At 59.9% G+C, this 25854-nt stretch overlaps 16 protein-coding genes across 16 annotated transcripts; 8 read left to right on the top strand and 8 right to left on the bottom strand.

The window, feature by feature from the left end:
• Nucleotides 1-174: 174 nt before the first annotated feature.
• OT_ostta04g03180 (unnamed product) lies at nt 175-1041 on the top strand (the record flags this gene model as incomplete). Its single annotated transcript, XM_022984539.1, has 1 exon — nt 175-1041. The coding sequence occupies one exon, from the start codon at nt 175-177 to the stop codon at nt 1039-1041; it is 867 nt and encodes a 288-aa protein (XP_022838798.1).
• Nucleotides 1042-1273: 232 nt separating this feature from the next.
• On the top strand, nt 1274-2578 carry OT_ostta04g03170 (Polyprenyl synthetase; the record flags this gene model as incomplete). Its single annotated transcript, XM_003078803.2, has 1 exon — nt 1274-2578. The coding sequence occupies one exon, from the start codon at nt 1274-1276 to the stop codon at nt 2576-2578; it is 1305 nt and encodes a 434-aa protein (XP_003078851.2).
• A 33-nt stretch (nt 2579-2611) lies between these two features.
• Nucleotides 2612-4101, bottom strand: OT_ostta04g03160 (WD40 repeat; the record flags this gene model as incomplete). Its single annotated transcript, XM_022984538.1, has 2 exons — nt 2612-4005; nt 4083-4101. The coding sequence occupies 2 exons, from the start codon at nt 4099-4101 to the stop codon at nt 2612-2614; spliced, it is 1413 nt and encodes a 470-aa protein (XP_022838797.1).
• Nucleotides 4102-4187: 86 nt separating this feature from the next.
• OT_ostta04g03150 (SWIB/MDM2 domain) lies at nt 4188-5360 on the top strand (the record flags this gene model as incomplete). Its single annotated transcript, XM_022984537.1, has 1 exon — nt 4188-5360. The coding sequence occupies one exon, from the start codon at nt 4188-4190 to the stop codon at nt 5358-5360; it is 1173 nt and encodes a 390-aa protein (XP_022838796.1).
• A 17-nt stretch (nt 5361-5377) lies between these two features.
• OT_ostta04g03140 (Protein of unknown function DUF2410) lies at nt 5378-5923 on the bottom strand (the record flags this gene model as incomplete). The annotated part of the gene is made up of 1 exon (XM_022984536.1): nt 5378-5923. One exon carries the CDS (start codon nt 5921-5923, stop codon nt 5378-5380), a length of 546 nt encoding a protein of 181 aa, XP_022838795.1.
• Nucleotides 5924-5926: 3 nt separating this feature from the next.
• On the bottom strand, nt 5927-6281 carry OT_ostta04g03130 (Complex 1 LYR protein; the record flags this gene model as incomplete). The annotated part of the gene is made up of 2 exons (XM_003078800.2): nt 5927-6109; nt 6204-6281. 2 exons carry the CDS (start codon nt 6279-6281, stop codon nt 5927-5929), a joined length of 261 nt encoding a protein of 86 aa, XP_003078848.2.
• A 37-nt stretch (nt 6282-6318) lies between these two features.
• OT_ostta04g03120 (unnamed product) lies at nt 6319-7155 on the top strand (the record flags this gene model as incomplete). Its single annotated transcript, XM_003078799.2, has 1 exon — nt 6319-7155. The coding sequence occupies one exon, from the start codon at nt 6319-6321 to the stop codon at nt 7153-7155; it is 837 nt and encodes a 278-aa protein (XP_003078847.2).
• A 52-nt stretch (nt 7156-7207) lies between these two features.
• Nucleotides 7208-11578, bottom strand: OT_ostta04g03110 (P-loop containing nucleoside triphosphate hydrolase; the record flags this gene model as incomplete). Its single annotated transcript, XM_022984535.1, has 1 exon — nt 7208-11578. The coding sequence occupies one exon, from the start codon at nt 11576-11578 to the stop codon at nt 7208-7210; it is 4371 nt and encodes a 1456-aa protein (XP_022838794.1).
• A 323-nt stretch (nt 11579-11901) lies between these two features.
• OT_ostta04g03100 (Tetratricopeptide, MLP1/MLP2-like) lies at nt 11902-17178 on the bottom strand (the record flags this gene model as incomplete). The annotated part of the gene is made up of 1 exon (XM_022984533.1): nt 11902-17178. One exon carries the CDS (start codon nt 17176-17178, stop codon nt 11902-11904), a length of 5277 nt encoding a protein of 1758 aa, XP_022838793.1.
• A 213-nt stretch (nt 17179-17391) lies between these two features.
• Nucleotides 17392-17904, top strand: OT_ostta04g03090 (Signal recognition particle, SRP9/SRP14 subunit; the record flags this gene model as incomplete). The annotated part of the gene is made up of 1 exon (XM_003078796.2): nt 17392-17904. One exon carries the CDS (start codon nt 17392-17394, stop codon nt 17902-17904), a length of 513 nt encoding a protein of 170 aa, XP_003078844.2.
• Nucleotides 17905-18197: 293 nt separating this feature from the next.
• OT_ostta04g03080 (Thioredoxin, conserved site) lies at nt 18198-19096 on the top strand (the record flags this gene model as incomplete). The annotated part of the gene is made up of 2 exons (XM_022984532.1): nt 18198-18346; nt 18562-19096. 2 exons carry the CDS (start codon nt 18198-18200, stop codon nt 19094-19096), a joined length of 684 nt encoding a protein of 227 aa, XP_022838792.1.
• Nucleotides 19097-19189: 93 nt separating this feature from the next.
• Nucleotides 19190-20764, bottom strand: OT_ostta04g03070 (unnamed product; the record flags this gene model as incomplete). Its single annotated transcript, XM_003078794.2, has 1 exon — nt 19190-20764. The coding sequence occupies one exon, from the start codon at nt 20762-20764 to the stop codon at nt 19190-19192; it is 1575 nt and encodes a 524-aa protein (XP_003078842.2).
• A 510-nt stretch (nt 20765-21274) lies between these two features.
• Nucleotides 21275-21448, top strand: OT_ostta04g03060 (unnamed product; the record flags this gene model as incomplete). Its single annotated transcript, XM_003078793.1, has 1 exon — nt 21275-21448. One exon carries the CDS (start codon nt 21275-21277, stop codon nt 21446-21448), a length of 174 nt encoding a protein of 57 aa, XP_003078841.1.
• Nucleotides 21449-21832: 384 nt separating this feature from the next.
• OT_ostta04g03050 (Zinc finger, RING/FYVE/PHD-type) lies at nt 21833-23677 on the bottom strand (the record flags this gene model as incomplete). The annotated part of the gene is made up of 1 exon (XM_022984531.1): nt 21833-23677. The coding sequence occupies one exon, from the start codon at nt 23675-23677 to the stop codon at nt 21833-21835; it is 1845 nt and encodes a 614-aa protein (XP_022838791.1).
• A 185-nt stretch (nt 23678-23862) lies between these two features.
• OT_ostta04g03040 (unnamed product) lies at nt 23863-24507 on the top strand (the record flags this gene model as incomplete). The annotated part of the gene is made up of 2 exons (XM_022984530.1): nt 23863-23949; nt 24052-24507. 2 exons carry the CDS (start codon nt 23863-23865, stop codon nt 24505-24507), a joined length of 543 nt encoding a protein of 180 aa, XP_022838790.1.
• Nucleotides 24508-24560: 53 nt separating this feature from the next.
• Nucleotides 24561-25751, bottom strand: OT_ostta04g03030 (Radical SAM; the record flags this gene model as incomplete). Its single annotated transcript, XM_022984529.1, has 1 exon — nt 24561-25751. One exon carries the CDS (start codon nt 25749-25751, stop codon nt 24561-24563), a length of 1191 nt encoding a protein of 396 aa, XP_022838789.1.
• Between the last annotated feature and the right edge of the window lie 103 nt (nt 25752-25854).

The raw sequence follows: 25854 nt of genomic DNA, 5'->3' as shown, positions 1-25854 counted from the left end.
CGGCGCGCGCGACGCGACGACGGCGCGCGCGCGGACGGGCGCGACGCGATGGCGCCCGCGACGACGGGCGTGGACGGCGCGCGCGCGCGCGCGTCGAGCGGGGCGCGGTGCGGGCGACGATGGCGACGAGACGATGGCGTGGTGCGATGGCGACGGGGCGACGGACGACGGACGATGGCGACGACGCGGACGACGACCGCGCGCGCGCGGGCGCGGGACGCGGACGTTGGTGGTGAGATGTTCGATGACGGCGACGCGCGGGAGGATGAGACGTACGCCGCGGGGAGATTGGCGGCGATGGTGAACGCGTACGGCGACGCGGCGCTGACGTCGGCGAGCGGGACGTCGATGGCGACGTACGTCCGAGACGGTGTCGCGGAGCTGAGTTGGCGAGGGAGGATGATGTTTATGGATCGCTTGAGCTCGCAAGGGATCGAGAACGCGTGGACGATCGCCGGGGAGGGCTACGAGCTCACGCGAAGGGAGCGCGCGGCGTTCGCCGGTTCGACGAGCGAGGAAGATTTTCACGTCGTGAACGAAATCATAGGGGATGGAATCGAGGACGGGGAGGCGGTGGTGTTCGAGGGCAAGGTTGGAAGACTTCCTGGGTCGTTTTTGAATCGTTTCTCCAAGGCATTCTACGTCGAAGAGGACGACGATCCGTTACGAAGCGAACCGGCGGTGAAACTCTTTGGCAGAGCGTCCATTAAAAAGGGACCGCTCGACGCCCTGCTTCCGCTATATTTCGCCTCAAACGACATCGGCGACGACGCGGTGTTCATTCCAGGCACCGACGAACGCGCGGACGTTTCTCTGGATTACCGAAACGTCCCCGTCTTACCCTCCAAACGACCCTCCGCCGCGCGCGCTGGCGGCGTCTCTTGGCCCGCGCCCAGGCTCGCCTTGTTCCCGTTCGACTCATTGGTGGATTACCTCCGTCCTCTGGCCCCGGGCGTGCTCGTCGGTCGCGGCTACAGATTCACCACCGGTTCGTCCAAGAGATTTCTCGACTTCATTCTCGTCCGTCGCGACCGCGAATGAGGTCCCTCGGCGACGTTCGATTCGCGTCCGCCGCGGCCCACTTGTAAGCACAGCTCGATCGACACATCCCGACGCCTCTCGCGCATCCTTTCGCCGTCTCGAGCGCGGTCTCACCTCACCCACCGCTTCGGTAAATCGCGCGTGGGCGATCGCGCGCCCACGCGGCGTCTCTCTCGACGCACGGCGCCGTCCGGGGCGTCGAACGTGGACGTCATCGCGAGGAGCCAGCGTCATGGGTTTGTCGAGATTCGCATCGCGCGTGGTCAGGGAGACGCTCGGCGCGGTGCGAACGGCGCAGATGCGGTGTGAACACGGATATCTGGCGTCGCGAAAGATTCCGAGCGCGCGGGGGGCGGCGGAGCGATTGGTGCGAGCGACGGCGGGGGCGCGCGGCGAGGGACGAGGGACGGGGTCGACGCCGCGTGCGGCGAACGGATTCAGCGCGCACGCGGTGTCCGCGGGGGATGTTGTCGAAGACGGTGGACCGATAAATCCATTCATGATCGTGGACGATGAGCTGCGGGCGATCGGAGAGCGGATGCGAAGGGCGGTCACGAGCGACATACCGGCGTTATCCACGGCGAGCGAGTACTTTTTCAAGCTCGGCGCCGAGGGTAAGCGCATGCGGCCGACGGTGCTGATGCTCATGGCGAGCGCGATGACGACTGGAATTTCGACGAACGCGGCTAGAGGGGGATGGAGAGAGGCGGACCACGCACCGGCGCACGAGGCGCCGGACGACGTACGTCGACGACAGCAAAGGCTAGCAGAAATTGCGGAGATGATTCACGTCGCTAGCTTGCTGCACGACGATGTGCTAGACAACGCGGCCACTCGAAGAGGTCTCAGAGCGTTGAACTTGGAGGTTGGGAATAAGCTGGCAATCTTGGCAGGGGACTTTTTGCTCGCCCGTGCCTCGGTGACGCTCGCATCTTTGCGGAACACCGAGGTCATTGAGCTCTTGTCTCGAGTCCTGGAGCACCTCGTCGCGGGCGAGGTGATGCAAATGACAGCAAAGCCGGAAAGCTTATCTTCGATGGAGCACTATGTGAAAAAGACGTATTACAAGACGGCGAGCCTGATTGCGAATAGCTCCAAGGCTATCGCGTTGCTCGGAGGCCACGGCGAAAAGAGCGCAGACTTGGCGTACGACTACGGTAAGAACCTCGGCTTAGCCTTCCAGTTCCAAGATGACGTATTAGATTTTATCGGTTCCGAATCTATTCTCGGTAAGCCGACTCTTGGAGACCTGAAGGAGGGCATCGCCACCGCCCCGGTGCTCTTTGCCGTGGAGGAGTTCCCCGAGCTTCAGGAACTCGTTGAAAGACGCTTCAAACACTCTGGAGACGTTCAGCGCGCACATGAACTGGTGAAGAAGAGTAAGGGTATCGCTCGCACGCAAGAACTGGCGCGAGAACATCGTGACTTGGCTATCGCCGCAATCGATGCTCTCCCGGTGTCTGAATCGTCGTATGCCAACAAGTGCAGACGCGCGCTCAAGGAGCTTGCGCGACGATCGGTCGAGCGATCGAAATGATCGTACTTGTAGTTGTTTACACTCTAGTCTAGACTACCCAGCTTTCGTTTCCATCGTTTTCTCGGCAACGTCTTTGTTCTCGCTCTCCTTTACCTTCTTACTCGCCTCTTCCTCCGCTCGCTTGCGTTCCTCTCTCCTCTTCGCCTTGCGATCCCACTTTGCGCGCCGCTCGGCGGCAAACTTTTCCGCCGCCGGATCCGGTTTGATGCGAATCGGTAATGCGTGTAAGACATCATCGTCCGAGTTATCGGTGTAGAAATCATTCGGGCTTCCGGTGAACAAATCTGGTGCATCGTCGGGGTCCAGTCGCTCCACGGGAATCTGTCCTCGTCGCGTCTGCTTCTCGCCTGGAGGCTTGGCGTCGAATTCGTCCTCCGCCTCTACATATTCGTTGTTATCGACTAAGGTGACAAACGACGGGTCGAACGCGCTCCAATCTTCGACGTGTTTCCTCGACCACACGTACATGTAACCGTTTGAACCGAGCGCTATGGCACAGTCGCGAATGGGGTGCGCTGCGAGTTGCGTCACGCCCTTCGCCTCGGCCGGGCCCTCGAGCACGCACTTCAGCTCTCCGGACGCGCGATCCCAGACGTGTATTTCGTGCGCTGCGCCGCTGCTGACGCCGTACACGAACTCACCGTTCCAAGGATACGCCGCCGCGCCCCACTGTAGACGACTCGCCCACGGACTCGCGTACTCACGCGCCGGTCTCAACACCTCGCTCGCCTCCGTCGCCGCGTCGTCCACGTCGAATCCATACAGCGTCTGCGCATTCGTCACCGCGAGCAAGTGTTTACCGTTTCGACATAGCTCCAACCGCTTCACCATGGTCGCGTTCGGGACGTCAAACGAGCGAACCAACCGCGTCGCCTCCGCGTCAACCACCGACACCACACCCTTCGCGTCTCCGACGAAGATATATTTTCCGTTTTTACTGCACACCGCAAACCCTGGGATGGGTGCATCGTGCGGTGACGGCATCTCCATCTCCTTTTGCCCCCTGAGACTCGTCCCGCGCACGTACGGCGCCCGCTGCACGCTCGGACTGATCACCAACGTATCCCCCTTCGGCCTCGCCGCGCTAAATCCAACGCTCGAGCACAGTCCAACGTTCGACAACACCGCTCGCACGTCCTCTTCCAACACGTCCCACACCTCAACCTTTCCATCGCTCTTCGCCGCGACGATTTTTCGTCCGTCGCCGCTCCACTGCACGCTCAGCGTCGCCGCGGCCTCTTCGTCCGTCTCATCGCTCCGCGAGAACTCTCGCGTCACCGCTCGGACGTCCCAGCACCAAATCACGATCGATCCACTCGCGGTGCCGCACGCGAGCATCGTCCCGCGGCGATTCCACGCGCAGCACGTCGTTCGTCCACCGCTCAGCGTGTCCTCCACCACCTCCCATTGTCGATTGACATCCTTTCCTGCGCGCACGCGCGAGGCGCCACCGTCAGTCCATCGCCCGCGCGCGTCATTCGCTCGCGCCATCGCTCGCACGCACGCTCGAACAGGCGAAACATCGACGCGGCGTCGCGTCGCGGGGTGCGGGACGCGCGAGGCGAATCCAAAAAACCGCGACGCGCGCCCACACGTCGTCGCGCGCGCCATGTCCGCCCGACCGACGCACGCGGACGCGCGACAGTGGAAGCGGCGTCGCGCGAACGACTTGGACGCGCGCGCGCGACGGGAGCGGACGAGAGAGGATGTTAGGGAGTGCGCGAGCGCGAACGCGTTGCGATCGCTGGAGCGAGAGTTGGACGAGGCGATCGCGTCGAGGCGAGCGCGGGCGCGAGGGACGAGTCGGTACGAACGCGCGGTGCGCGCGCGCGTGCGCGCGTGCGTGTTCGCGTCGAAGACGGGCGTGGATGGGAAAGGATTCGTGCTTCGCGCGTGCGGATGGCCGGCGGACGGCGAGGCGGCGGAGCCGTGGAGCTCGAGCGATGGCGACGGTAGGTTTGCGCAGTACGTGAAGACGATAACGATAACGCTCGACGGAGAACGCCGACCGCGGACGTGGACGAGCGATGGTCGGCCGGGGAAGGATCGGTTTGACGGGTTCGAGGTGCGCGGTCGGGCGGAGAGCGGGACGCGCGAGGCGACGATTCGGATCGAGTTTCACGGCGACGGGGAGCGGTACAAGGTGGCGAGAGAGTTAGCGGAGCTCCTGGCGACGCCGTATGCGACGCGGAAGCGCGTGATATCGGAGATTTGGACGTATTTTTCGGTCAACGATTTGGTGAGCGACGACGACGCGTCGGAGGTCGTCGTCGACCAGCCGATGCGTGAGGTTCTCGTCGGGGCGGGAATGACGGTGCCAACGGATGGGAAGTTGAAGGTTGTGAGCGTGTGTGAGTTCGTGTGCACGAACATGCTCAGTGCAGTGGAGCCGTTGGAGATTAGATATAAGATTGACGTGTCAGGCCCGTCGCCGTCAAAACCCGAGTGCTACGACGTTGAGGTAGAGATGATGGCGCCAGCGTACATTTCGACCGAGAGCGATCCAGAGAAGAGCATCGAACAGTGCGAGGCGCATATTCGACGCGCGTACCCGTACATCGAAGCTCATCTACAAAGAAGGAACTTTCTCCTTCGGTTCGCAGAGAGTCCGTTTGATTTCATCAACTCTTGTGTGCGAGACCAAGCGCTCGGGATGTATGAGACAAAGGCGGAAGATTTGTCGTATGTTAAGGCGCGAGACGCTCCGGAGAGGCCGGCGCCGAGGTGCTCGGAGAGATATCACGAGCCGTGGGTTGACGAAGCCGTGATGCGATTATTGTGATAGATTAAAAATAAAAATCAAAAATCATTGCTTGGCTCCACCAGCGTGCACGTCCACTCGACGACGCCGTGTTCGCGTTTGAACTCATCCTCCATGTCGCCAAACTCACGCGCGTGTGAAACGCGGTCTTCCCATATTCTCACTCTCTTAGGTTTATACTTCTTCACGAGCCTTCGTAGCTCATTCTGTTTGTACACGAGCGTGCTGTGTCCTGTGCCGTTGAAAATGTGCTCGTGACACTCGATGTCAAACACTCGCATCACCGCCTCGACAGAATCCTTCAGCTTACTCCTTCGACCCGTCATCATCACGCGTACCACGTCCTCGCGCATCACGCTCTCTCGATATTCCTCGAGCGCCGGTCCGACCCCCATGGTGAGCGGCGGTTCCAGCGACTCGGCGCGTCCCCACCATCCTACGTGCGGCCACCGCGTCCCGGTTCGCCTCTCGAACTCCTCCATCCCATCCGTCGGCGTCGGCGTGTCCACGAGTGTGCCATCGAAATCAAACACGTGCAACTCCTCGCATCCACGCGCGTCCACCGCGTCCTCTACCGTCGTCATCGTTCACACCCGCGCGTGCACCCGTTCGTCCGCGAACACTTTGGTGAGGTGCTCCGCCGACGCGCGCGCGTTCTCCACCTGCGCCTCCCCCAGCCTCAGCGCCTCCTCCAAAGCGTCACCCTCGACCGAGGCGTTCTTCTCAAACTCCGCCCGCGTCTTCGCTCGCACGTACGCCCCCCGGTTCGCCTGCGTCGGCATCCAACGTCGTTCGTCAGTCCACTTGCATCTTCGCGCCGCCGCCTCTTATCCGTCCCTCCACGCCGCGCATCGACGCTCGCACCGTCGGGAACGCCTTGCTGACGCGGAACAGCTCCCTGTACAGCGCTCGAGCGCGTCTCGCGAGCTCGCGCGCGCGCATCAGTGCCGGAAACCCGTCAGAGCGCGACGCTCGAACGATGGGCGAGGCGTTCGTTCGCGTCTTACTGAGCCCCTTACGTGACGCCGCGATCGTCGACGACGCGCTGCGGGACGGACGATTACGAGAGTGCCCGCGAGCGACGTTTCGCGCGATCGTGCGCGCGAGAGACCGCGCGGTAGATCGTGGACGACGGTTGGAGGATGACGTGCGAGAGCGACCCGAGGTGCTGAGCGAAGCTCTGGAGGGCGACGACGCGACCGACGGAGCGCGGAAAGCGGTGAGAGCGATGTCCGCGGTGTCTGGTAAATTGAAGGAGTTGACGGCGTCGAGTTCGGGGTCCGAACGGGGGGGTGACGGACGGTACGCGTCGGGGAAGTACGCGGTGGGCGGTACGCTGAAAGGCACGTCGACGCGAGAGGACGACTTAAAGGTTCGATTTTGGAACCTGTGGGGTGGGAGTAAAACGTGCAGGGAAGTGATGGTGAAGAGCGCGAGGGATAGCGTGTACAGGAATCCGGAGGGGTTGGAGCGGGCGGTGTTGAGTTTGGATCGAGTGGCGCCGTTTGTCGACAGTCCGTTGTTGCTGCACCGCGCGCCGGAGCTCTTGGCGATGCCGACGGGGGAAATCGTCCGGAGATTGGTGAAGATGCGAGATGTGATACCGAGGGATGTGGGATTCGTGGCGACGCAGATGCCGGCGTTGCTGTTGATGAAGCCGGAGACGTTAACGCTCGCAGCGCGGCGACTGGCCGCGGCGCAGGGGACTAGCAAAGCGTGCGTCGTAGATTTCGTTCAGTCGGAGGGCATCGACGCGTTCGCTGCATTTGCGTGCGAGGGTGAATCTGAGGAGGTTGAACCGGTGACGGTAGCGTAGCTTCTGACGAAGAACTTGTGTTGTAAATTTTCAACTGTGCTTTTATTGCTCTTTACTTCTTTCTGGGTTCGCTCGACGAGATCGCCTTTCGTTTGCGCTCGCCGCTTTCTTTTTCCTTTCGCGGTTTCTCCTTCTTTTCATCGGCAGCGTCCTCGGACTTTGCGCTCATTTTGGTCGTGATGCGTCGTTGTGCACCTTTTCCGTCGCCAAGTTGAACAGCGTTCACTTGAGCGGCGAACTTCAGCGAGCACATGGTTTCTTCCGCGCTGGCCGTTTCCGGGTTGATGTTCACAAACATCAGCGTTTTGCCATCACCACCGAGACACGGTTGCAACAAATAGGTGAGCTTGGAGTTGCGGTACGGCACGTGTGCTTGCTTCGCCGCGAGCGCGGAGAAGACATCGCCAAGCGAGGACAGAGACTTGTTGATAGCGCACGCCTCCTTCAAGCGCTTGCCTTCGGCACCGGATCGACCAACGCGCTCGGAACCGGCGAGATCAACTAGGTTCAAGCATCCGGTCATTTCACTACCGCTCGACGCGTGTTCGCCGACGATGTACAACATGAAGATAGTGTGAGAGCGAGACGACTGCGCATTCATGTTCGTGGCTTCAACGACGCGCGCCGCAGAGGCGCGTCGGACCAACGCCGCGGCGGACTCTACGGAGTCGATGTGTTCACGCTGAACACCGCTAACTTCGGTGACGCCGTTCTTGTGTACGATCGAATGTTTGTCGCTGTGCGAGCTGCCTGGCTTGAGCAAATCGCGTACTTGTTCGTTGTAAATCTCAACGTAAGAGGCGTGCATGGTGTACTTCCAGCCCTTGTGCGCGTTCTTTTCGGATGCCTCAACGATTTTTGCGACAGATCTGGGGATGATACCTTGCATATCGCCGTTACCTTCGCCCAACATCGTGTGCGTCTTTCCCGAACCGGTTTGTCCATACGAAAACAGGCACACCTTGTAACCGTCGAGAGCGGATTGCACGAGTTGTGAGACTTCTTCGAATATTTCGTCTTGCTTGGAAGAGGGATCGAACACTCTATCAAACTCAAACGCGGCATTTTCCTTACCATCGGCACGCGTCAGGTTCAAGGAGCTTCCGTCAGGCGCGCACTTCACTGCCGGCTCGTTCTCCGTGGGGCGCACTCTGCAGAAGACTCGCACATTTCCACGAAGCTCTTGAATCTGGTTGTGGAGAGCGCGTCGCTGTGATTCAGCCTCGAGTGCTTGATGCTCGAGCTCTTGAATGCGGGCTTGTCGTTCTTCGAGTTGGAGTCGGAGCTCTTCCGATTCCTTGAGGATGCGTCTAGCGTTGTCAACTTCGCGAGTTTGCTCAAGCAGGCGAGCTTCTAAAGCTTTGTTCTGCTCGTTACCCTCCTTGTTCTTACGCAAAGAGTCTGCCTCCTTCAACGCATTGAGTTCGGAGAGAAGTTCAGTGCGTTCGCGTTCGAGCGCTTTTTGAGCGGTCGTGAGCGATTCAAGCGTGGTCTTATGAACAGACGTGCTCTCTTTGAGCTGCTTCTCGAGTCGTTCAACTTCCTTCTGTTCGCTTTCAAGTTGCGCGACAACGCCAGCGATTCTGGCTTCGTGACCATTGACAGCTTCTTCGCTAGCCTTAAGTCGCTCTTGCGCGGCTTCCATTTCTTGCTTCGCCGTTTCGAACTCGGCCAATTGCTGTTCCATGTCAGCCTTCTCCTTCAACGCAGCCTCGGCGCGCGACTCAATGTCTGCCTTTGCTTGTTCAACGGCCTTGATCTTCGAGTCGAGAGCGTCACGCTCGCCAGCGAGAGCGTCGCGTTCAGCTTCCATCGCCTTGAGACGCGTTTCGAGCTTGCCCATCTTCTTCTCGTGTTTTGCACCGACAGATTCCACTTCCTCTGAGAGCTTCTTCTGAGTTGACTCGAGGTCTGCAAGTCGGATAGCGAGGGACTGCTTTTCATTGGACAGAGCGTCTCGCTCGCTCAACATTGCTTTCAACTCTTTGTTTAGCGTCTTTAACTCGCCTTGAAGCTCGGCAACAGTCGCCGTCTCTTTCGATAATTTGTCTTGCATCTTTTCAGCAAGTTGCTCCTTCTCCGTCTGCAACTTCTCAACCTTCGCTTCCGCCTTTCGTAATCTGACTTGCTCGGCTTCGAGGTTGGCACTGATCTCCTTGATACGCTCCTCAGCGTTTGACTGTGCACCATTCACTTTCTCCGCGAGGTGAGCCTCAAGTTCATGTTGCGCACGCTTGTGCTTCTCGCTCAAGCGGTTCACCTTGTCCTCAGCAGCCTTCTGCACTGCCGCCAACTCTTCGGCGGCGCCTTGGATCTCGTCATCGAGCTCCTTTTGAAGAGACTCAAGCTTTTCGTTCGCCTCGTCAAGCTCTTTTTGGAGATTGGCGACCTGCTCGGAGGATGTATTGGACGTCTTCTCGAGCTCCTTTTGGAGCTTTGCCAAACTCTTCTCAAGCTCCGCGGAGTGCTTTTCTGCAGCCTCCACCTTCTCGTTCGCCTTGTTGACGCGATCTTCAGCCTTTGACATGGCCGTTTGTAACTTTTTGTCCGCCTTGTCTTGCGCCGTTGCGATAGCCTTGTCGGCTCTGCGGCGCTCCTCCGCGATGGCCTCGTGGTGTCGATCTTCCGCTTTTTGCATATCTTCACGAGCTTGCTTTTGAACTTCCTGCAACGTCGCAGAACCGTTGGCGAGTTGATCTCTACGATCGGCTTCCATACTTGCGAGTTCTTCGCGCACTTGCTTGAGCTCGCCCATCATGAGAGTTTGCTGTTCGATAAGACTCTTCGATTGCAGCTTGGCGTCCGCCAAATCAGACTCGGCGCGCTTGACATCCTTCTCCGCGCGCTTCAATTCGGAGGCCATCATCGCCTTTTCGCTCTCGAATGAGGTCTTGAGTTGCGTCAAAGTTTCACTCGCCGACTTGTACTCGTCCTTCAGCGAAAGAAGATCTTCATTTCTAGCCTTGAGTTCAGCGCTCGTCGCCGTGAAATCTGCCTTCAGCTCTCCGTTTGTAGACTTCAGCTCGGCAATCTTCGCCTCGAGGTTTTCCACCTGACTGTGCACAGACGAGTGCTCACCGTTGAGAGCCGCGAGCTCGCTCTCCAGTTTTTCAACTCTCGCAGTCTTCTTCGTGAGAAGGTTCTCGTTCTTGGTGACGGCCTTCTTAGATTCCTTGACTTCAGCTCGCAACTGAGCAATGGTGTCCTTTGAAGCGATTTCATCCGCAGTCGCCTTGGCTCTGACATCGCTCAATTCAGCCTCGAGTGCATGAATCTTCGACTTCAATTCTTCCGCCGAGCTTCCGAGTTGCTGTGCTTCGCGCGCCGCAGCTTCCTCAGCCATATTCACGCGCACTCGAAGCGACTCAACTTCGGCGTTGGCTTCTCGAAGGCTCTCCTCGAGCTGCGCGCGCTGCGCCGTAGCACGCGCGCGTTCGGCCTCAAGCTCACTCGTTTGCTTACGAAGCTGACCTTCCAAAGCGCGTCGTTCGGCTGCGAACGTGAGTTCGGCTTGCTCGGCCTCAGTCTTGAGCTGCTTAACGTCGCGCTCGAGCTTACTGTTCGCCTCCTTGGCCACGCTCTCGCGCGTGGAAGACTCTGTGAAAGATGATTCGAGCTTGGCGTACTTGCTCGCCGCGCCGTCGAGTTCTTTGGATTTTTTCGCCAACTCCTTCTCCAGAGCCGCAAGCGCCGTCTTGGCCGCGCTCATCTCCTCCTTGAGCGAGCCCTCGGCGCGTTCGCGTTCGCTTGCCATGCTCGCCTCCTTTTCGCTCGCTTCCATCTTGAGCGCCTTGATTTGCGCACGTAACTTTTTTGACTCCGCCTCGGCCGCCACCGCGGACGCCTTGAACACGTCCATTTGTGACGCAAGCGCGTCGAACGATTGCTTCTCGTTCGCCTCGTGCCGCTCTAACTCCTTTGAAAAGTTGGCGCCGTTCTGGAACACGTGCCTCAGGCAGTCCTTCGAAGCCTTCACCGCGTTCGTCAGCTCGTCTATGCGATTCTTGTAATCGTGCGGTCGCGCCTTGGGTCTGAAATTGATCGCCCGCTCGCATTTATCGATAAAGTCCTCGTTCTCGTAGTACTCTCGATAGAGCGTCGCGACGCCGCTCGGCGCCACGGCGCCCGGTACTTCCATCGGCGCGCTCACTGGCACCACCGGTACGGTCGCCATCGCCGCCGCCACCGGAACCGCGCTCACATCGCCACCATCCGATTTCACCGCCGCGCTCTCCTTCCTCGCCGCGTCCAATCGCGCGCGCATGCTCTGCAAATCTCTCGCCGGAGCCGCGCGCGCGTTTCGCGTCTCATCCTCCGCCATCTTACTCCCCGTCCACAGCGCCTCCGTCGGCGCTTCCGCGCTCACCGCCGCGTTCGTGCTCTCTTGCAGCGTTATTTTCGTCGTCTTCACCGCCTCCGTCATCGCGTCGTCGTCCGCGTTCGTCCTCGAGGCGTCGTCGCGAGATGAACCGCCGTCTCTCGCGCTGGTTCCCCTTCGCGTCTTCATCGCGCGCGTCGTCGGCGGTGCGTCGCTCGCCGCGGCATCACCGGCGCGCACGGCGATCGTGACGTCGTTCTCTTTGTCCACGGTCATCGCGCAGCGTGTGGCGCGCGCCGAAGCGGACGCGGCGACGCGATGTGTGGAGACGCATGGACGGCGTCCCAACGGCCAGGGGTGGAGAATTAGAGCGCGACGGCGCGACGGTTGGATTCGGATGGTTCCTTACCGGTCTAGCGATGGTCTAATCACGCGTTCTTCTTGCCGCGACCGCGACCTCGGCCACTACCTCGGCCGGCGGTGCGTTTGCGCTGACGGTTGTTGGCGGGACGACCGCGAGCGGCGCGACCGGGAGTGTCGCGCTTGGCTTGCGGCTTGGCGGGCGCGGGGTCGTCGACGAGGAGTTGGTCGACGAATTCGTCGACGTCCTCCTCCAATTCGCCCTCTAATTCGCCCTCTTCGGCGTCATCGTCATCGGCTTCATCATCCTCGACTTCGTCTTCGGCGTCTTCTTCGGCGGCAGCCTTGGCGTCGTCTTCGACGGCTTTGTCGTTGGGACCGGCGTCGGCGTCTATCTTCTGCGCCTTGGCGGAAGTGTCTCCCTCCGCTGCGTCGTCGACGTCGTCCGCCTTGCGTTTTGTCCCAGCCGCCGCCGCTGCTGCCTTCTTGCGTTCGAGCTCTTGTCTCATTTCTTCCATTTTCTGCTCGAGTCGCTTCTTCTCCTCTACCTTGGCGGCAGCCTTGGCGTCGACCTCTTTGTCGTCGGCGGTGACGACCTTCGGCGCGAACGGGACGGGGGCGACGGGGGCAGCGGGAGCAGCCGACGGCCTAGCGCTCGGAATGAAATCTTTCGCCTTGGATGCCAACTCAGCGAGCGGCGGCTTCGACGGTGCGGGCGCGGCTGAAAGCTTCTTCTCGAGCGCTGCTCGCAACTGTTCAGCGAGCTTCAATTTTTCGCGCGCACCGTCCAGCTCCTTCTGAAGAGTCGCACATTTTTCGACCGCCTCGGACTTTTCTTTGAGAGCTGTCGAAAGCTCGGCATCCTTCGCAGCGAGCATCTCTTCCGTCTCGCGAAGCTTCTTCGCGGCTTCCATCGCTTCCGCCTGCATCTTCTGTGCCATTATCTTGAAGCGATCCGACGACGGCGTAACGGGGGCTGCAGCAGCCGTGTCACCGTCTCCGCCATCAATGGTCTCCTCCTTCGCTTCCTCTTCGGGTTTGGTTTTCGCCGGAGTCTCCGTGGCGGCCTCTTCCCCCATACGTTTCGCGGCCTCTTGCAACTTCTCTACCTCGGCTTTCATTTCACGCAACGCCTTCTCAGCGTTCGCGGCCGTTTCAGTGGCTGACTTGACCTTGGTGTTCGCGGCTTCAAGCTCTGCCTTTGCACTCGCGAGCTGAGAAGCGATATCGGACTCGCCCTTCTTCTCCGATTTCGCCGCCTCGGCAGCGGCTTCGAGCTCCGCGAGACGATCCATCTGTTCTTTTTGAGACTTCTGCCACTCGGGAAGCGGCACCTTCTCTGGGTTGTACACGCGAATGTGCTTCATGCTGATGGTCAGCTGCGATTTCGCCTTGTCTGCGCGAATAGTCTCATTTGCGAGCTCTTCCTTCGCCTTCGCGAGCTCCTCCTCAAGCTGAGTCTTGACGCGACCTTGTTCTTCCACGTCAACATCGCCGTACTTGGTGACGAGCTGCGACGCACGTTGCTCCCATCGACTCGCCTCCTTGCGAACGGTTTCGAGCTCGGTGTCGTGTCCAGCCACCGCGGCTTTGGCTTGCGCGAGCTCTTTCACGATAATTTCGCTCTTAGATATCAACTCACTCTCACGTTGCTTGGCTACCGCGATGTCAGCCTTAGCGACCTCAATCTCGGCTCGCAGCGCGGCATTGGCTTGCTCAATCGCGTTAAGTTGATCAACTTTCTGCATGAGAGATTTGTGTTTCTCTTCGCCCATAGCGTTCGCTTCGCTCGCCTTGACTCGCGCCTTCGCGCTTTCTGCTTCTTGCAGAGCGACTTCCGCATCGCGCTGCCACTTGTTACGTTCCACGGTGAGCGTAGAGACTTGCAACAGTGCGGCGTCTCGTTCTTGGCGCAAGTAGCGAAGCACCTCGCCCTCATCCGAGCTTTGTTCATCGGTTGCTTCGATCTTGGACTTCTCGATCATTTTGTGGAGAAGCGTATTTTGCTCTGTAAGCTCAGAGATCTTCGCTTCTGCGGCGCGTTTGGCGTCGTCGAGTTGTTTCTTCTCGGCGAGCTCCTTGATACGTGCGGCGGAGAGTTCTCTCTCCGCTTTCGAGGCGGAATCCTTCGCGGCAGCCAACGACTTTTCAACCTCAGCTTGGGACTTCTCCATAGCGACGAGCTTAGCTTGATCAGCTGTGTGTGCAGCAAGTTCTTTTTCGTATTGTTCAGTCGCTTCGCGCCATTTCGCGTGCTCGCTCTCGACGTCTTTGACTGCCTGCGTCGCGCGGTCCTGAGCCGCCTTGGTTTCGCCTTGCGCGCGTTCAAGCTCGGCGCGAACACTCTTCATTTCTGACTCTACTTTCGCGTACTGCGCAGCCTTTGACTCCAAATCTTTAACGGCGAGTGCGAGCTTGCTCTCAACGGAGCTGGCCGCATCGGCCGCTTCCTTCTTGAGCTGTGCGCACTCAGACTTGAGCGCGCTCAACTCCTTTGCGCTCTGCGCCTTGTGCGCATCAAAGGCCTTGGTCATTTCCTTGAGGGCCGCGTCACTCTGCTGCGCGAGGGCCTTGAACTGCGCAGTGTGGGTCTTCTCGCTTTCGAGCGCAGCCTTGGCCTCGTCCGCGACCTCGCCCGCCTTGAGTGCAGCTTGGAGGAGTTCGTGCTCTCGCTGAGCAGTGATGGGGCCCGTCGAACTAGCATTCAATGTAGTCGGTTCGCTCAAGCCACTTGTACGCGTAGCCAATCTCAACTTCTCCTCAGTCTTCATCAGCGTCGCTTCTATCATTTCCAGCTTTGCCTCGGCGATGTCGGCACGCTTCATAGCCTCGCCCATTTGCTCCTTGAGCTGTGCACTCGACTCGTCAACCGACTTGGAGCGCTGTGCGAATTCAGAGCTTGCCGCGGCGTGAGCAGCCAACTGTTGTCGACCCCGCTCTCGTTCGATATCGAGCTCTGAACGCACTCTAATATAATCTTGCTGAAGCCTGTTAACTTCGTCCGTCAAACGAGCGAGCGACTGCTTGTGCTCTTCCTCGCGCAACGACGACAGCGCAAGCGCAGAATCGCGAGACGACTCGATCTTCAACTTGATTTCCTCAGCGGCGCTCACGACGTCAGATAGACGCTGTTGTTCAATCATGAGCAATGCATTTTCACTCTCCAACTTGGTAACGATCGTCTGCGCGTTACTCGCACGCTCTTGGGCGGCGTCTAGGCTAGCACCTTGCTGGCGCAGCTTTGCTTCGTTCGCGGCATTTTGTTGCGTCAACGCCGAATTCTTCTCAGAAAGCGCATGCAATTCGCGTTGAGACGCGCCATATTGCTCGTTCAAACGCTCATAACGCTTACGCTCGAAGTCCGCCGACGAATTTGCCGCGTTTGCTTCGCCTCTGGCCGTCGCTGCCGCTTCTCGGTGCTCGTCCACTTGGCGTTGGAGTTCCTTCACACGATCTGCACTCTCTCGCTTCAGCTTGTCCAAGTCGTGCGACAATTCCTTGTTCAGAGCAACGAGCTCGTTGTTCGTCTCCATCATTGCCACGCCGCTTCCAGCTCCGATGGCGACGAGTTCTGAATTCTTACTTTCGAGCTCATGCAATTCTCCATCATCGCCGTTACCGCCGCCCATTGCCGAAGTGTATAACGTCTTGTACATATCACGCTGGCGCACGATAGCTTGAACGATGTTTTCTTGCTGCGTGCGCTTGCTAGACAGCTCTTCGAGTTGACGCGCAGTCTGATCTTTGAGTTCTTGGAGCTTACGCTCGTATTCCTCTCGCGCTTCGGACGTTCTGCTCTCTTGCGCGTCTGACAAATCGCGAATGACGAAGAGCATCTCCTGGTTCTTGGCTTGCAACGATTGAATGTCGGTGAAATCAACGAGCCTGGACGTAATGACGGCTTGAGCGTCGCCTCCCTCGACTTGAGCGACCGGCATGGGCACCGGCGGGCAGCCCTTGAGCTCGTGAACCTCGTTGAGGAGGAGTGCGACTTGGCGTGCCAAGTCTGCGCTTTGCGCCCTGTAGCCCGTGAGCATGCGCTCATGTTGACGCCGGTCCGAATTGATCGCGTTGAGCTCGCTCTCGATGGACATCCGAGCGCTTTCGGAATCTTGCAATTGTGCCCTGAGAACCTCGTGCGACTTCAACGCACGTTCGTACTCCGCATCTCGCTCCGCCAGGTACGGCGCCTGGGACTCGAGGTCCTTCAAAATTGCGTCCAAGTTTTCTTCCAGCACTCTTTTCTGCTCGCGCTCGGTACGAAGCGCGTCCTCGGCCTCGACGTACTTGCTGTATAACTCGGTGGTAGACATCCCATCGCGCTCGAGCGCCGCGGAGGCGGCTGCCGGAGACAAAAGCATGAGCTGCTCCGCGGTTTGCGAGCGATGAGACGGCTCGCGCACGACGGTGGTTTCGCTCATGTGCTGCTTTGCGGCTTCGAGCTCCGCCTCGGCTCGCGCCTTTGCATGCTTAGCCTCAGCAAGAGCGACATCGAATTCCACCTTCTTTGCCTCTATCACGGCTTCGGCGGAGCGTAATGTCGCCTCGAGCTCCTTGATGCGTCCTTCTCTTTCAGTGACAATTTCCTTCGAAACCTCAGCGATGCGCTCTGATTTTGCGAGCTCCTTCTCAAAGTTCGCCTCGTCGCGAGCTTTTTCGACGCGAACATCTCGAAGTTCTTCCTCGAGAGCCAAAATCTTCGCATCTGCCGAGTCGAAACGCTCCTTGAGTGTCGCCAACTCTCGCTCCTGCGTGGTGATTTTGTTCCGTCCCAACTCCAGTTCTTGCTTCAACCTCAACGCCTCCGCCGACGTGGACTTGGTGGAAGAGAGAATTTCCGACGTCTTCACTTCGAGCTCCTTCTTCAACCACGCGTTGTGCTCCTCTAAAGCCTTGACCTCGCTCTCGAGCTTTTTCGTTCGTCCCAACGCGCCGCTCGCCTCGGCGGTCGCCTTGCGGGATTCCGCCTCCGCCTTGTTCTTCCCAGCGTTCGCCGCCTCAAGCGCGGCGATATACCCGTCCATCGTCGTCTTGACTGCGTCAAGCTCACGCATCTTCCGCTCGCTCGCGTCCAGAAGCTCCCGTTTCGCAGCGCGCGCGTCGTCCCGCTCCCGCGTCGCCCGCTCGCACTCCTCCCGCGTCGCTCGCTCCTTCCTTCTTGCCTCCTCCGCGTTCGCCCTCGCCTCGTCCCGCTCCCGCGCGCACGTTTCTCGCGCCGTCTGTTCCGCCCTAAGCGCCGTCTTCGTCTCGTTCAGCTCTCTCAAAACGCCGTCGTGTCGTCTCGCGAGCGCGGCGTCGCGATGCCTTCGCTCCAAGTCCTCCGCGGAATCTCTCGCCTCACGCATCGTCGACGGGCGATCGGCGACGTGCGCCGACGCGGCGTTCTCGCCGTCAACCATGTCGACCGACCAGTGAGGATTTAAGGCGCCGCGCGCGGACGTGTGCGGGGCGCGTCGCGAGATTGGATGGACATTTTCGAAAAAAAACTTTTTTTAATTCGATCCACCACACGCACCGCCCGCACACATCGTCGCTCGAGCGAATTTTGAGGCGTAACCATGGTGCAGCTCGAGAACGATGCGTTCTTGACCGAGCTCACCAAACTCTTTGAGCGCTCGAGGGAAGCGGGTACGGTGACGTGCACGATGAAGATCGTGAACGAGAACGAGCTCAAGCCAAAACCCAAGGGAACGAAGCGCTCGACGCCGTCGTTGGAGGAGATCCGTGCGATCGGGAGCGGATACGGGGTGCTCGTGCGAGCGACGTGCGGGAAGCGCAAGGTGAGTACGTTCGTAAGACCGGAGAAGGCGGCGAAGTTCGCGAAGAGCTATCAGACCATTCAGCTCGCGTACATGGATTTCGCCGTCGCGGAGACGTCCAAGAAGAAGAAGATGAAGGCCAAGGCCAAGGCGAAGGCCAAGGGCGCGAGTGGGTCCGCAAAGAAGAGCAACGCGAAGTCAACGGTGGAGAAGGGGCAAGAATCGAAATCCAAGGCGACGGGGTCGGAGCCGTCGGCTGGCGCGAAGCAGGCGGCGGGCGCCGCGAGCGGGAAGAAGACAGGAAAAAAGTGACGAGATCACGACAGTGCGTAGCCCATAGAGATCGTTGTTAGTGCAGGTAGTGTCGACGTGACGCGCGTGCGTTTTCCCCTCCCCCGTGGACCGTCGCCTCGCGCCGCGCGCGCGACGAGACATGTGACCCCCAACCCGCATGAGTCAAAACTCAAGAAACCATCGAATATCGATCCGCGGCTCGTGACGTGACGGAAACTCCGGTTGGCGCGTTCGTCACACTCGCGCGCTCGACGCCCGCGACACCCCGAGCTCGCACGCGCGCGCGCACGAACGACCGACAGACGCAGATCATGCCGTCCAAGACTCTCGCCGTCGCCGGCGTCGCCGCGCTCGCCTTCGCCTCTGGCGCGAACGCGATCGCGCTCGATCTCACCACGGAAACGTTCGACTCTCAAGTTGGCGCCGGAAAGGGTGCCTTCGTGAAATTTTTCGCCCCCTGGTGCGTCTTCTAGCGTTCGTACGATTACGTGCGCGTTCCGGGGCGCTCCCGGGCGCGAGTTGAGTTGCAACACCCTCTTGATCTGCGAGCGCGAGATCTGAGAGCATCTTGTTTGGATAATTACGTAGTACGACGCGCGAGAGTCGTTCGTGACGCGATGCCATCAATCGCGCGATGACTGACGATGTTTATGGAACAAATTTTACGCCTCACAGGTGCGGACACTGCAAGGCGCTCGCGCCGGCGTGGAAGCAGCTCGGCGAGGCTTTTGCCGACAACGAAAACGTCGTGATCGGCGACGTGGATTGCACCAAGGAGGAGAGCCTCTGCCAAAAGTACGGCGTTCAGGGCTACCCGACGCTTAAGTACTTCACCGGCGCCACCGCGGCGACTGGTGACGCGTACCAGGGCGGCCGCGACTTCGAGGCTCTCCAAACGTTCGCGTCCGAGAACCTCGGCCCGTCTTGCGGCGCCGAGAACATCGACCTCTGCAACGAAGAGCAAACGAAGACGATTAAGGAAAAGCAAGCGCTCACCCCGGAAGCGCTCGCCGCCGAGATTGCTGAGCTCGACGCCGAAATGAACAAGGCCGGTGCCGATTTGGACGAGCTCTTGAAGAGTCTCCAAGCGCAATACGAGGAGGGCAAGAAGAAGAAGGACGATACCATCGCGGCAATCTCCCCGAAGATGGGGCTCTTGCGATCCGTTCAACGCGCCGCCGCGTCGGAAGCCCCCAAGGACGAACTCTAAGCGCTCAGTTGCTAGTAAGGAATATGAATACAAGTATTAAAATTACAAGAAGTGTTGCCTGTGTAATTTCAGAAAAGTCTTGAAAAGCCCTTCTCACTCGAGCATGAAATCCTCCCATGAAACCCAATCCCCAGACTTCGAGTAGTACACCTGTGGGTCCTTGGGCATGTTCCAAGGCTTATTTCCAGCCTTGCACCAGTTTAGAAACACCGAGCGCTTGCCTGTTTCGAACTTCCACGAACGCATCTCCACCCTCGCCTCCTCGTACGACATGCGCGACTGTCGCAAGCTCATCTTCCCAACATCTGCGATGACCCGCGGCGTGAAGAGCCTTAAAGCGTGACGTAGATCGTTTCTACCGTGCTTGAAAAGCTCTGTGTCCGATGGCACGAAGACTATGACTTTGTTCAATCGCGGACTCGCCCTGGTGGTAATGTTGTGCTCGAGAGAGAACTGGCGCAAGGCCGTAGCCGCGGCAACCGCCGTGGGGTACTTCACGCGACCCCATTTACTGAGCTCGAGCTTTAAACGCTTGGCAACGACACCAAACCCTCCGTGAACGCGAATGAACTTGACCAAATCGTCCCGTTCGATCTCTTCAAGTTGCGCCGCGCACGGCAACTGTCCCGGACGAAGCCCATGTGCGACGAGCGATTCGTCCTCGAGAAGTTCAAGAATCTCGTCGCGCAATGTTTCGAATGATAGCAGATGCCGATTTTCCATTCGACGTGCCTGCTGCCATCCGAGCTCTTTGGCCACCGCTCTGTAGCCTCCGTGAAGTACCACGGCATGATGCAAATCCCAACGTCTCGCCTCCACCAAGTTGGCCATCGTCGGCATCACGGGAACGTCCAAGCCTCCGCCGTCACCATCCACGGGAGGGTCAACTCGCAACGCGCCGCTTATATCATTGTACCAAAACGTCTCGTCGCCGTCCATTTCTTCGAACCAAAACGCGTCGACGAGTTTTAGCAACGCTTGCTCCAAATTATCTATATTGTCCCAATAGTACCAAGGCGCTGCGTCCGGCTTTAAATCCAACTCCAACGCAACCTCGCGCCAATCCCCTAGAGACTCGACGCGCTTAACAAGATCTCTATAACCCTGTTTTATCAGCGACAACCGCTGGGGCATCCCGTACGCGTCCGTGCCGAGCATTCTCGAAAATGGCAACAAATCGTTGCGAAGCTCGTTCAGGCGCACCTCTCGCGTTGCCAATTCCAAAAGTCCCGCCGGAGGATCGAGAAACAGCGCTTGCGCATTCGGAATCCAACGTGGAAACATACTCGGGACGAACGGCACGTAATGCAGCGGTCGTTCACCAAGAGACGTCTCCTCCAATCCCTCGACGAGGAGCAAGAACTCCTCGTCCGAATCGAACGCATCGTCATCGTATGCCTCATCAACGAACAGCGCATCGTCCAACCGACGCAAAAACGCGCGCTCGTCCTCGTTCAACGTCTCTCCATCCACGGTCTTCCCCCCCTCGTCGCCATCATCGCTCACACGTGTCCTCTCGCTCGTCTCCGCCTCCGCGTCTCCGCGCAGCGCGCCGCCCGTCGACGCCACGTCCGTCACCACCCCAACCAGCGTCTCGGGATCGTCGTCCAGGTACACCTCCCAACCCATGAACGCCGACGCGTTCCCCAGCCGCACGCCGTCGTCCATCGATCCGTCGTCGTCGTCATCGACGTCGTCGCCCTCGTCCTCGCGCCAAGGCAACCGCCGCCGTCCGAACGCGTCCACGACGTCGTCGCCCTCGCGCGCGCGCGCGCATCGCACGCGTCCACGTCGCCGTCGCCGTCGCCCGGACGTCCGGGCGACGCCCGCGCGCGCGGACGCGAGCGGGCGCGACATGAAGTGTCGCTCGAGTGCGCCGCGCCCATCGGCAAAGATGAGCACGCGCGGGAGCAGACTCGAGGCTCGCAACGCGCGCGAGGGCGCGGTCGCGGAGGGGCGGGTGAAGGCGTGGGAGCGACGGTGCGCGCGAGGCGTTCGACGGGCGCGACGACGCGGTAGAGACGTCGTTTGTTTACGGTTTCGTTGGCTTCAATCCGATGACGACGCTTCGAACGACGACGACGACGACGCGCGATGCGGGAGGCGAAGACGGTGACGACGACGATGTGAGAGACGCGTCGGACTGACGACGGGCGACGACGGGTGGGACGACGCAGGATGGTGGAGGTGGAGAGCGCGAAGGACGCGCAAGGCGGGACGCGCAAGACGACCTTCTTGAAGTGGGTCCCGGCCACGGACGAGCGGGGTGGAGACGTCGAGGCGTCGCCGCGAGGGGCGGAGGGATGCCCGTACGAGCTCGTGGAGGAGGAGGACTCTAAAGAGGGCGGATGAGACCTCGCGCGGGGGTCGACGAAAGTGGTGGCGTTCTACATCGCTACAGCGCGCCGCAAACGGGGCGATGCGATTCGAACGATCGAACGAGATGTCAATCGTCGTGGCTAACTTGTTTCTGACGGTTTGCGCGCTCAGTGGCGACGACCGCCGCGCATTGGGCCGCGCGCGTGGTTCGCGCGCGGGGGTTTCTCGGTTTTCGTCTTTTGATGCCACGCTTTCTTATCTTGCTCTAAAGGACGAGGTAGGACGGCGCCTATGGCACAACCTATGGCGAATAGGAGCACCGCGTACACAACCTCGCTCATCTTCGACGAACGTGCGAACGTGTGCGGGTCATCGACGCATCTACAGGGTACTGTTACAAAGCTCTCTTGGAGGCGACTACATCGGCGGCAAATGCCTGCGGCATGTCGGACACTCCTGCTTGATGTCCATCCATCGCGTCAGGCATTTTGTGTGGAAAAAGTGGTTACACGGAGTCACCATGCGCTCGTTCGTGTGGTAGATCTGCACCGAATTCATGCAAATGACGCAGTCGACGCCAGAGGAGACGTCGCCCATCTCGATGTCTGGCTCCCCACCGGGAGGGACGGCGGCTTCCTCTACGATCCCGCATTGCTCCAAGACTTCCGCGGTGAGCGCGCGATGATAGTCGTAAACCTCTGGGAACAATCCATCTGGAAAGCCGTATCGCGGGCTCACATAATACTGCGCGAGCAAGACCCCGCACTGTGCCGTGGTCCACACGATGATGAGCGCGCAGTAGAAATAGTTTGGTCTGACGCGTAAGAAGTTGGACGGACATCCGTAGACGTACAGCGGCACCACAATCCGACTGAAAGATGTCAGAATCACGTACCACGGCTCCAACGCCTGCCGATGGTTGTAATACGCGTTACGCCAGATTTGTGGAAGCCAATACGAGATTGTAATCAATAAGAAGACGATGAAGTGATTGGAGAGCCAAAACGCCAGGAATAATCCTCCGATGAATCCGGCGTAAAACCGCGAGTAAATCGCGCCGAGTTGAACGCGAAGCTCGATCCAGCTTGTTATATCCGGTCGACGTACGCGCCAAGCGGCGATGAGGTGCTTCATCTCTAAAATGCTGAAGAGGATGAAGTATCCGGCGGCGACGATCGAGAGAGGAAGGAACAGGTCTTCCACAACAATGCCCGCGGTGAGATGGGCGAGGCAGAAGTACGAATCCACGACAGAACGCATGCCAATCGACGCCAACGAAACGCGCATGAGCGCTGCTTGCGTCGTACTCACGTCCAGCTGTTTGAGTAACACGTATCCTTGCAAAATTGTCACCGCCATCATCGTATACGAGTACAATCGCGCCTTTCTGTACCACGTCTCTAATTTTTCACTTTCCAACTCCATGTGCACCGTGATCCCGCAGTCAACGCTCACGAGCTTAGCAACCATAGAAACATGCTCCTCCATCTCCTCGAACTCGAGCGGACGCGCGTCCTCGATTTGCCTATCCAACACGTCCACATCCGACTCGCCCTTCTCCAATTCGTCGTCTCCGAGCTTCTTTGCCACGTCACCGCTCTGACTCGATGGATCGATCGGATCCAAGTACGCGTGTAACGAAAACTTACATGCACTCGGATACGTTCCAGCGTCGTGCGTTCGCAAGAAGCGCTCCCTCGCAGTCTTTCCCGCTCTTCGCACCGCGTCGTCCCGCGAGTACGAATCACGTGCTCCGCCGTCGCCTGCATTGTCCTCCTCTCCATCCTCATCCACGAGATCCATCGCGATTGCCCGTAAACTCTCCCTAAACACATTACCCTCCCGAAACATCCACGAAGACGTCGCGTTCGTTATCGTCTCGAAATCTTTCGTCGTCCGAGCGCTCCCGTGCGCGTGCGCCGTCCCGCTTCTCCTCTCGTACACCCCCTCCAGCGGTATCATAGCGTCTCCCGTCCCCACGTACTCATCCTTGCGAATCACCAACTCCCCCACCACGCTCACCACGTCGCTCTCGCCTCCATCGGACGCGCGCAAACGCAGCGTCGCCTCGCCTCTCGTCCACCCGTCTCGCGTCATCCGCCTCGCGCTCGCGTCGTCCTCGACGATCCACGTCCCCTTGAACGACCCTCGCAACGCCCTCGGCCGCGTCGTCGACGGCACCGACGACGCACTCGCGGTCGACGCGAGCGCGCACGCGCACGCGAGCGCGAGCGCGAGCGCGCGGCGTCTCGATGAAATCATTGAAAAAATCAAAAATCAGAACGCAGAGACGCGTCGTCCCTTCGTCGCGTCGTCCCCGCCGCCGACGCACGGCGCTCGACGCGACGACGCGCACGCCGGCGCCGCGCGTCGGTCGCGCGCTCACCGCGCGCACGACACTGCGGAAACCGCGATCGATGACCGCAGAGTTTGACGAACGACCCATCATGGCGCGCGGTGGGAAACCCGGCCGAGGCGGCCGAGGCGGCCGCGCGCGGCGCGAAGAGGAAGAGCGAGCCGCTCGTAACGCCGAGGTGCGCGCGCGAGGACGACGCCGACGCGCGAGGGAGGGTGCCAAGAGATTTTGATGTCGATCGACTGACGACGCGTCGCGCGCGGTTTCTTCGCTGACGCAGTGGAAAGCGTCGCGCAGACGCGGTACCGAGGACTCCGATGAGGACTCCGATGAGGACTCCGATGAGGACTCCGACGAGGAGGAATCGGAGAGCGAAGAGGCGCCGGTGCGAGGACGACCGGTTCCGGGGTCGCTGCCGCCGAACTCGGAGAGCGACGACGATTCGGAGAGCGACGACGAGAGCGATCTGTTGGCGATGATGGCGCCGAGGGAGAAAACGAAACCCGATGAGCCGTCTCCGGACGAGATCTTGGCGCAGAAGAGTAAGAAGCAGTTGGAGGCAGAGATGGAGAAGCTCAGGCTCGTGCGCGAACGAAGAGCGGCGCAGGCCAAGGCGAGGATCGAGGCGGATGGCGGTGTCGATCGATACGCCGTCGGCGCGGGCGAGGGGAAGACGAGAGGCGATGATTCCGATTCCGGTAGCGACGACGACGACGATGACTCGGATTCCGATTGAAATTAATCGTGAAAGAATATTCTTTGACGCGAAGCGTTACAACTCGTCGACCTCTACGTTTGATCGCGTTCGAGGGCGTCTTTGCGCAGCATGCTCTCGATGAAAAATTCACCAGCCTTGTACGAGCTCCGCACGAGCGGTCCAGAGGCGACGTATCGGAATCCGATCTCTTCCTCGCCAAACTTTTTCCAATAATCAAACTTCTCCGGAGTGACGAACTCTGAAACCGGGAGATGGTTGGACGTCGGTTGCAAATATTGGCCGAGGGTGAAGATGTCCACGCCCGCCTCCTTACACGCGCGCATGCACTCCTTAATCTCGTCATCTGTCTCACCGAGACCGAGCATGATGGACGTCTTCGTGACGAGTCCCTCCTTGGACTCCTTGGCGTGACGAAGCACGGAGAGCGACTGCTCGTATCCGGCGCGAGGATCGCGAACGCGCTTTTGCAATCGCTCCACTGTCTCCACGTTGTGCGCGAACACGTCCAGTCCCGACCGAGCCAAGTGCGCGACGGCGTCCATGTCTCCCTGAAAGTCCGGCGTCAGCGCCTCGACGAGCACCGAGCTCTTTATCCGTTTCAGCGTGCGAACCGTTCGGGCAAAGTGCTCGCTCCCGCCGTCGGGAATATCGTCTCGATCGACGCTCGTGAGAACGATGTATCCCACGCCCCACTCCGCGATCGCGTGCGCGGTATTCTCCGGCTCATCCTCATCCGGAGGTGGCGGCTTCTGCGCCGTATTCACCGCGCAAAATCGACACCCGCGCGTGCACGTGTCCCCCAACAACATCACCGTCGCCGTCCCCGTGTCCCCGTTCCAGCACTCACCGACGTTCGGACACATCGCCTCCTCACACACTGTGTTCAGCTTCAATCCTCCGAGCGACGCGCTGAGATACTCGAATCGCGCTCCGCTCGGCGCGCGCTGCCGCAACCACGGCGGTTTCTTCAGTCCCGCCGGCAGCCCCTTTATCGTCCTCTCACTCTCCACCGTCGCGTCGACGACGGGTCCACACATCGCCGACGCCACCTCTCGCGCCCGTTCCCGTCGCGCGTCGTCCACGACGACCCCGTTCTTCGCCGCGAGCGCGACGAGTTCACCGAACGCGTCGCCGCGCTCCAACCGCGCGCGCTCATTCGCATCGTCCTCGTGCGTCGCCGCGATCGTTCGACGCCGCGGCGCGCGACGTGAACGCGCGCGCGCGGGCACCGTCGACGTCGACGCGCGCGCGACCGCGAACATCGCCCGCGGCGTCGAGCGGTGGCGTCGGCGTCGCGTCGCGTCGGTGGCGGTGAAGGTGTCGGCGTCGGATGCCGCGACGAGTGGTGACTCGAGAAAGAGTCCC

This window comes from Ostreococcus tauri (assembly GCF_000214015.3).
Source record: "Ostreococcus tauri WGS project CAID00000000 data, contig chromosome 04, whole genome shotgun sequence".
Classification (NCBI taxonomy): Eukaryota; Viridiplantae; Chlorophyta; class Mamiellophyceae; order Mamiellales; family Bathycoccaceae; genus Ostreococcus; species Ostreococcus tauri.
The sequence above is the reverse complement of the archived record's forward strand: the minus strand, read 5'-3'. Positions and strand labels throughout refer to the sequence as shown.